The following is a 9,942-nucleotide window of genomic DNA, read 5'->3' as shown; positions in this document are numbered from 1 at the left end:
GAGAAGCAGGCTCCATGCAAGGAGTCCAACGTGGGACTCCATCCCAGGTCTCCAGGATCAGGCCCTGGACTGAAGGTGGCGCTAAACTGCTGAGCCACCCGGGCTGCCCCAACCTCCTGATTTTAAACGAGAAGGATTGTATTCAGTGAAATAGATGCTTTTCAAATCATGGAAAGGATGGAGAATCAGGCCTAGGCTGGGACTCTAGGAAGACTCCACAGCACAGAACCAGTCATGAGAAGAACCACCATATTCATCCAAGATTGTCTGGGGAATCAAGGAGTCCTCACTGATGGGCTTCGGAACCATACCTCATCTGCTAGATTCCCAGCAGTAAATGGATGCCTCACACTTCGGGCACCTCTTTCTGTGGGTTACTCAGTTTTAATTCAGGTCTTGAGGGAATGCATCTGATCAGTGGAAATTAAATACATCCTAAATTGCTAGGGAGTCTGGGAGTTTGTAGTTTTTTAGGTCGTGAAGTACATGAAGACTCACCAGCTGGTGGTTGAAACAGATTGTGTGCACACCACATTGCCAAAGTTTCTAGGGCTGCACACTGACCTCAAATGGCAAAGGCCTAGTACTGTACCCTGGGTTGGAGGGCTGTCCAATTGGACTGGCAAATTAAAGATCAGCAAGTTGTTCCACACCAGTCAAACACATGGAGAAGATTCAAGATTGTAAATTATAATTAACACACACAAACCCATAGCCAGTTATCTGCTGTCCCCACTGTTATTGTGCTCATGTTTTTTTTATGTATTTATTTATTTATTTATTTAAATTTATTTATGATAATCACAGAGAGAGAGAGAGGGAGAGAGAGAGGCAGAGACACAGGCAGAGGGAGAAGCAGGCTCCATGCACCGGGAGCCCGATGTGGGATTCGATCCCGGATCTCCAGGATCGTGCCCTGGGCCAAAGGCAGGCGCCAAACCGCTGCGCCACCCAGGGATCCCATGTATTTATTTTTTATTGAGTTATAGTTGACCTATAACATCATATTAATTTCAGGTGTATGAAATAATGATTTGATATTTGTATATATTCCAAAATGATCATCACAAGTCTAGTTAACATCTGTCACCACAGTTACAGTTTTTTTTCTTGTGATGAGAACTTTTAAGATCTTCTCTCTTAGCGACTATCAAATGTACAACTACAGTCACCATGTTGTACACTACACCCCCAGGACTTATTTATTTCATAACCGGAAGTTTGTACCTTTTGACCCCCTTCACCCATTTTGCCCACTACCCATCCCCTACCTCTGGCAACCACGAATATGTTCTCTGTGAGTTCCATCTTTTGTTTTTAAAAAGATGGAACTCCTCATGAATTTGCATGTCATCCTTATGCAGGCACCATGCTAATCTCAGTTTTATTCCAGTTTTAGTTCATGTGCTGTAAAGTGAGCACTCCTTTCTTTTCAAAGAATGAGAAAGTCACACAGCAACATCTGACTTTTCTTAAAGATTATTTATTTATTTATTCATAGAGACACATAGAGAGACAGAGAGAGGCAGAGACACAGGCAGAGGAGAAGCAGGCACCATGCAGAGAGCCTGACGTGGGATTCGATCCAGGGTCTCCAGGATCATGCCTTAGGCTACAGGCAGCGCTAAACCGCTGCACCACTGGGGCTGCCCAACATCTGGCTTTCAAAAGACCTCAGAATGAAACCACCTTTGGGAGGATGTGACTCCCAAGTCAGAGGCCCACAGAACCCCAGCACTCGGAATTTCTCTCCTACTTGGGAGGACACAAGGCACCTGCTATCCCATTTGGTCATGCCCACATTGTTCATTTTCACTTGCTGATTGGGTAGCAGCTAAAAATCTATTACCATGGGGGTAAGAAAGCGCCACAGAATCCTGTCCAAGGTGAAGAGAAATGGCCCAAGCATAGATAGAAGTGAATAGAAAGTGGGGGAATTAATGAATCAAAGTCAATGCTTGTGGATATCTTAGATATTAACAAGTTTAATCCTCTTATTTTGTAGATACTGGGATGGAGGCTTGAAGGAGGAAAATGACTTTCCTAGGTTACAGCTTCTAGAAACCATGTCTCCATGTCTTCATGTCTCCAGTCTCATGATACTCCTTTCAGAGAAGCATGGTGTAGTTGCTCTGATGCCACATCCATTCCCTGATGCCCATTCCAATAACCCATAACTCCTCTCATCTTTCACAGTCCTCCAGGTTTCTGTCCTGCTTTCCTCTGTCAGTCCTATCCTCATGTCCTCGTGGGATATCCTCCCATCCTCAGTTGAGGACATCCCCCCATCCTTAATCCTCATAATTTATTTTTCTAATGTCTTCAGACTCACCTTTTCTTCATTATCCTCTTTCCTCTTCTTCTAAACACTGCAATACTATAAAAGGATGAAAGAAACATCCTTTTAAGTTTGTTTGGGATTTTCTTCTAGGAATAATTGTGGAGTATGCCTGTCCCTTTGGCTCTTTATTTTTGGAATAAAGAGGAACAGCATTGGACACCTGGGTGGCTTAGTGGTTGGGCATTTGTCTTTGGCTCAGGGCATGTCCTGAGATCCAGAGATAGAGTTCCATGTCAGGCTCCCTGTGAGGAGCCTGCTTCTCCCTCTGCCTGGGTCTCTGCCTCTCTCTCTATGTCTCTCATGAATAAATAAATAAAATCTTTAAAAAAAAAAAAAGAGGAACAACATCAATAGCATCCACTGTGCAGCAAGTGAAAGTTATAAATTCTCAAAATTTTTCTTTGAATGATGGCAGTTTAAAAATATCCTTGCTAAAATTGGGTTAAATATAGCAAAGTGTATGATCTTCTTTTAATATGCAGTAATAATAGCTACCCACTTCCTTCAGACAGATATTTTATAGTTCCCATTTATATTTCTTATTATCTGTAAGTCTTAGGGAACACAGGACTTACAGATATAGAATCAAATAAAACACTAAAAAATTAGTAGTAGCAATAAATGTTTCAAAAAAGTTTTTAATAAGAATATATATTTATCAGTAATATTAAAAAAATCTGAAAACCAGAAAAGAATAATCTCTGAAGGAAGTCCTGTTCAATTCCACAAATATTTATGAAGTACCACCACTACTAAGGAAGCAGTGAAGGATACAAGTGGTAGAAAAAGGGTAGAACACAATCCCTTTGTATAAAGAGCATACAATTTTTATGAGCAGCAAGACACCCTCCTTAGATATAATTTATCTCTTCATAGTAAATCAGCTGAATCTCACAAATGCTAGCCACTGCACTAGATGCTGGGAATTCAAGGATAAATGGCATATTCTCCATTCCCAAGGGACTCACAATTATTGAAATATTTCTTTTCCCATTCAGATGAAGATATGAAAAATGTATAAACAATGGTTTTCAAAACAATAAGATATCCATTGCAATGTGAATCCCTAGTAAAATTCTGGAAATGCATGATTGAATAGGTAATTTATAGACATTTTTAAAAGCCTGATGATTACTGAGAGCCCACAGAAGTGACCCAAGATAAATCATGCCAAATACACTTCACTTTTCAAATAAGGCTTTTAAATGGTTAGCTTTATATCAGTACAGTAGTGTATTTTGATTGTCTGAAAAGATTTGATAGGCTTCCCATGACATCCCTCTTGGAAAGATGTTTATTATGGATTGGATGGTAAGTTGGTTAATTTTTGATGCAAAAATCACCACTTCAAACTAAATTACTTACAATATCAATCATTTTATTTTCCCATGTTTCTGTGGGTCAACATTTTAGGCTCGTTCGGCTGTCTGGTTCTTTTGCTGGGGTCACTAATGTGACTGTAATTATCTGGTAGATCTACTGGCGTTGGTCAAGGGAACCTCCTTGATGACTTATCTCTAGGTGTCATCCTAGCCCCAACTTCTTCATGTGGCAGTGTCAAGGCAGAAGAGAAGACAGACACCAAAGGTAAGTGTAAGCCTATACGTCCAACATATTTGCTAATGTCCCATTGGCCAAAGCAAGTCACATAGCCATGGGGGAGGGGAGCCATCCAGAGGCATGGATCCACTGAGAAGGTCATAATTGTGACACTGTACCACCATACTCAGTGGTATTAACTGAGCCCATGTCTAGCTAGTTGGACAACAATTCCCAAATAGGAGGACTCTTATAGATGCTCATTTATTGTATTTTATTCTGAATGTTGGTTAATGATTTGGGCAAAGGAAATGGAAATATGATTGTAATTTTGACCATGCCACAAAACTATGATGAATAATATATAAATCTTGAAGATGAATTTAGCAGTTCAGACCACTTGGCCCAAACCAATAAAAAACAAAACAAAACAAAACAAAACAAAACAAAACAAATATATCAGTGTTAAGTGAAAAATTCTATAGGGGCACCAGAGTAGCTCAGTTATTTAAGTGTCGGACTCTTGATTTCAGCTCAGATCATGATCTCAGGGTTGTGAAATCGAGTCCCGCATTGGGCTCTATGCTGGGCATGAAGCCTGCTTAAGATTCTCTCTCTCTCACTCTCCCTCTGCCCCTCAACTCATACCCTCACTCGCTTGCTCTCTTTCTCTTAAAAAGAAAAGGTCCTACATGTATGTTAGAAAAAGAATTGTGGTCAGACAGAATTGAAAGTCATATGAAGTGATACGGAGATTTTATTTGATACCAAATTTATGAGAGGCTAAATCATTAAGGTGAATTGATAGAAATGTGGTTCACAGGTCATGAAAAGTAACAGTTCCCCAGAACAAAATATTCCCAGTGCATTGTATTTATTTCTGGGTAAAAACTTTGTAGAAGGATATGGAGCTTGGGGAAATCTAGAAGGTGACTAGTGTGAGTGCATTTAAATATGATCTCCTGGAGAGAAAACTCTAGATGGAGTATTTGCTCTAGAGAAAAGAAGATTAAAGACTTAAAGAAGATACAAAATCTGTCCTAATACCTGGGAGACCTGTCAGGGAGAAGAAAGCTCTAGAGGGCCAAAATAGGATCAGTGGGAGGAAGTTGCTTGTAGATGGACTTCAAACAAGTATGTGGTTCTTTAACAACCTGAGTAGTTCAACAAGGACTGTCTTATGAGTTAATGATCTCTCTTCTTGAAAGCTCAAGCAGAGTCTGGAACACTGAGCTGATGTAGAAGGGGTTCTTGAGGAGTCAAGATTCAACGAGGCCCATTTCCTTCTTTCCCCATATCTTCACTTACTGAATTAAATAACATTTTCCTCCATTATTATTACCCTTTTTATTGCTGGGGTGCTCTTTAAAAGTTATGAATAGAATCATGACTTTTCATTTTGGTCAACAACACAAAAACATGTAAAAAAAAAAAAAGGAAAAGAAAAACATCCTTCTTTCTTTGTCCAATATTATTGTGTGAAGATAGCTTACGCTTTAGATATTTATTTATTTATTTATTTATTTATTTATTTATTTATAATTTTTAAAATTTCTTGTTTAGAGAAGGAGAGAAGAGGACAGGAGGGGTAGAGAAAGAGGGGGAGAGAGAGAATCTTAAGCTTTACATTGTGGGCTCAGTCTCGCGACCCTGAGATCATGACTTGAGCCAAAAATCAAGATTTGGACACTTAAACCAACTGAGCCTCCCAGGTGCCCCTAGATTTTTAAATACTTGTGTTTTCATCTTGGTTATACCTTTTTTTTAAAAGCCATTTTAGTTTCCTTTTCTAAAGCATGAAGGCAGTGGTTCTTACTATGGGCTAAGTGAGATAACCCATATAAAGTGCCTAGTATATAGCAGGTGTCCAATAAGTGTTGGTGCTCCCCCATCCATGCCCAGGACATCACACTGCCCTCCATGACACAGCTTTGTTTCAATGTCACAGTAGCATTCATCTCTGGTGATCCTAGAAGGGTGGGCCGTGTCTCAGTTTGCTGAGGACATTTCCCGGCTCAGGCATGTTGTCCCAGGATAGTTATTAATAGTATCCCCATTTACTCTCAAGCATCTGACTTGGACAAGTCAAGGGATCATCCTATCTAGAACTTCTTCAGTGCCCTCCTTAGGGCATCTTTCAGTTCCCTGTTCCTCATACTGTAGATCAAGGGGTTTAAAATGGGAGTGATGAAAGTGTAGACCACAGACACCACCCGGCCCATCTCAGGAGAGTAGCTGGACCGGGGGGACAAGTAGATAAAGCTGGTGCAGCCATACTGCAGGAGGACCACTAAGATGTGGGAGGAACAGGTAGAGAAGGCTCGGTGGCGCCCTTCTGCTGACCGGATCCGTAAAATGGCTGCCATGATGAAGATGTAGGAGGTGGAGATTAAGGACAGGGGGACGCTCAGGACGATGAAGCTGATGATGTACAGGGCAGTCTGGTGAGTGTGTGTGTCTGCACAGGCCAGGCGCATGACTGCAGGCATGTCACAGTAGAAGTGGTGGATCTCATTGTGGCCACAGAATGGGAGATGGAAGATTAAAATAGTCAGCGGCAGCGACAGCAGGAACCCCAGCACCAGGGACCCGACCATCAGCTCCACACACAAGGGCCAGCTCATGATGCGGGTGTATCTCAGAGGGTAACAGATTGCCACGAACCGGTCGTAAGCCATGACGGCCAGCAGGACACAGTCAGCTCCACCCAAGAAGACGAAGAAGAACATCTGGGCCCCACATCCAGGGATAGAAACAGGAGTTTTGCCCATTGAAAGGAGGTTTGCCAAAGCCAGTGGGGCAATGGCAGAGGTATAGAAGATTTCCAGGACTGCCAGGTTAGCCAGGAAGAAGTACATGGGGATGTGGAGGGAGGGGTTGATCTGGACAAGGACTGCAATTGTGGTGTTTCCACCGAGGCTGGTCAGGTACATCACCAGGAAGGCCACAAAAATCCCCACCTGGATCTTGGGGTCAGCTGAGAATGGGCGAAAGAAGAACTGTATCTTTGCAGTTTTATTTATTTCTTCCATGGGTAGTGTATTTGGTCTGAAAAAGGAAAGATGACATGCGTCTCTAGGCACATCCCATGCAATATGATGCGTTTGCAACTCCCCTGTTTGGTGTTAGAGCACTTTCTGAGGTACCTCAGCGATTGTGTGCACACTTTCAAGTTAGCGCAGATCCTGGAATATTCTAATTCACATGCTTGCCACCCCTCGCCTTTCCTCCTCTACCCTCAAGTACCAAAACCTGAGAAATCCTCAGTGATGGGGATTCGGATGCTCTTTGCTTTGATGCTGGTGCCTAGCACAGTGCCTGATATAGAAAGTTTTCCAGGGAGTGTTTGCTGAATGAATTAATGAGGTTCAAAGTTACAAAATGGATAAAATAGGGTATTAGTTAATTATGTGAAACCTGAAACAAACACGTTTTAGGAAAGTTTAATTGAAAGTGTGTTATGATTTAAAGAGAACCGTGGTACTGCTACATTGATATTACAGCACAAACTTCAATTTAGCTCAACACCAAGAGATGTTATTGATTCATCCTGCTTCCCCTCCTTAATCCAGTTTATTCCTAAATACTGATAGTTTGTCCTTCAAAAATTTCTTGTATCTATTGCCTTGGTCCTTTCCCACTGTCCCAGTCAGTTCTACCCATTGTTATCTTACATTTGGGTTCTTGGGATAGCCTCCTATCTCTACTCCCATTTTTCTTCCTCTTCCCTTCATCATCCATTCTGTTCACCATGATCACATTATCCATCTGCTTTAATGCCTCCTGTTGCTTACATGACAAACTTCGTGCCTCTCTGCTGATTATTCCAGTGTCTCTTGGACCTGATTTATGCTAATTGTACTATAGCCAGCCCCAATTATCCCTGTCATGTACCATGTGGTCTACTCATTGGCCTCTTCTCAATCATTCTTCTTCCTGTTTCATATCCTGTTCTCCTTCCAGTTAGAAATCTTATCTTCTCCCTTTTGCCTAATCCAGGTGCTGTCCAACTTTCAAATTCTAGGTCATGTTATTCTTCTGTGATGTCCTCCTAGACCACTCCAGTTTAAATCTTTCTCTCCTGTCTCTGAAATTCTGTGTTGTTGAGTGTTATGATTTTAGTGCTAATCCACTGTCTTTTACTCTATCTACATGTTATGTCCCAACATATATTCCAGGTTCCCTGAAGACAGGGTATCTTATGACAAATTGTCATTTATTCCATGTTAAGTGCTAGGCATGGTGAAAAAATGACTTATATGCATTAGTTCAATTATTCCACAAACTACTTAGGAGGCCTGTACTATTATAATCCCATTTTACAGATGAAGACATAGGCTTAAAGAGGTTAGGAAATTTTTGAAGTCACACAGTAGAAAGTGGGAGAGCCAGGATTTGAATAGTCTATTTGACCACAGAGCTCTGTGTTTAATCTTGGTTCATACTACACCGTCTCCCTCAATAGTACTTCATATTTCCTAAGTGGCTTTGTTATTTGATTATATTTCAGCTATTGGTAGAACTCCAGATGGTCTATCATAAAAAGAGCATCTAAGATCTGAGGCCAAAAATGTTAGATTACAGTACTTTCAGACTTAAGAGGCATAATTACAGTCTAGACTATTGTTTTATCTAGTAAATGCTTCCCCCAACAGTGCAACAAAAAGAGTCTCTCTTGTTTCTTTTCTTTTTAAGATTTATTTATTTATTTTAGAGAGACAGAGAGAGGGCATGAGTGGGAGGGGCAGAGGGAGAGGGAGAAAGAGTCTTAAGCAGACTCGGCACTGAGCTCAGGTCCTGATACAGTGCTTGATCTCATGACCCTGAGATCATGACCTGAGCCAAAACTAAGAGTCGGATGCTTCTTTGATTGCACCACATAGGCACTCCTCCCTTTATATATATATATATATATATATATATATATATATATATATATATGGAGCAGGGAGAAAGGGGCTGGTTAAAAACTATGATATTTGGGTGAAGATGGAGGGAGAGTGTCTTAAAGCAGCCTTCTTGAATGAAGGAACAAAGAGAAGGTCCTCCATGACACAGCACCCAGGATCCTGAGTGATGCCCAAAGGGTTTTCATAGGAACCTGCAGTTTCAGTTACCTGCCTTCTGGTGGCTAAGAATCTAGTCCTCGGGGATCCCTGGGTGGCTCAGCAGTTTAGCGTCTGCCTTTGGCCCAGGGCGTGATCCTGGAGTCCCAGGATCGAGTCCCATGTCAGGCTCCTGGCATGGAGCCTGCTTCTCCCTCCTCCTGTGTCTCTGCCTCTCTTTCTCTCTATGTCTATCACGAATAAATAAATAAATAAATAAATAAATAAATAAATAAATCTTAAAAAAAAAGAATCTAGTCCTCAAACTCACACAATAGCTTTGAAGCAAACCTATGTAGGTGATACAAATGAATAACTCATTTCATAAGGAACTAGAGATGAAAAGTCCCAGTGGTGACTTCTGTTCATTTTTTCCCCTCAGTTACCACCTCTTGAGCTTAGGAAGTCCATCTAACCTCTTGGGCATAAATCTACCTATATTCTCAAAGCGTTGTGTCTAACTGCAATGCATAGGCTGCATTGGCTTAATTTTATTACAAGGTCTAGGAAAGGGAAGAGGAAATTAAATGTAGAGAAATACTATGAAATCCAGGGTTCTGAATAAGAAATCCAAGTACCACATTGTCCAGTATACTATCTAAATATTATCTTCTTTTTTTTTTTAAGGTCTTATTTATTTACTTGAGAGAGAGAGAAAGAGAACAGGAGCGGGGGGGAGGGGCAAAAGGAGAGGGAGGAGCAGACTCCCCCTCTGATCAGGGATACCACTGTGGGGCTTGATTCCAGGACCCCGGGACCAGGACCTGGGCCGAAGGCAGATGCTTAACTGACCAACTCACCCAGCTGGCCCTCTCTTCATTTCTTTATGCAAAAGTTCCTCACTCATTGTGGTCTCTTCATTGTGACAAGATAAAGATGTAAGTTAGGTTCCATCTGGAAGCTACACCAACGTTAAGTCATGTGAAGTGCCTTTGTCATTACAAAGAAGAATCCAGC

General features: G+C 41.3%; 1 protein-coding gene and 1 non-coding gene across 2 annotated transcripts; both read right to left on the bottom strand.

Moving 5' to 3' along the window:
• Positions 1-1,319: 1,319 nt before the first annotated feature.
• Positions 1,320-1,422, bottom strand: LOC121472462. Its single transcript, XR_005982928.1, has one exon. It is a non-coding gene; the product is annotated as a U6 spliceosomal RNA (small nuclear RNA).
• Positions 1,423-5,982: 4,560 nt separating this feature from the next.
• Positions 5,983-6,912, bottom strand: LOC121501512 (olfactory receptor 10V1). The gene has a single exon (XM_041773574.1). It carries the CDS (start codon positions 6,910-6,912, stop codon positions 5,983-5,985), a length of 930 nt encoding a protein of 309 aa, XP_041629508.1.
• Positions 6,913-9,942: the final 3,030 nt, after the last annotated feature.

The sequence above is a fragment of the Vulpes lagopus genome, chromosome 11 (genome assembly GCF_018345385.1).
Source record: "Vulpes lagopus strain Blue_001 chromosome 11, ASM1834538v1, whole genome shotgun sequence".
Lineage (NCBI taxonomy): Eukaryota > Metazoa > Chordata > Mammalia > Carnivora > Canidae > Vulpes > Vulpes lagopus.
This window is presented reverse-complemented; position numbering and strand designations above follow the sequence as displayed.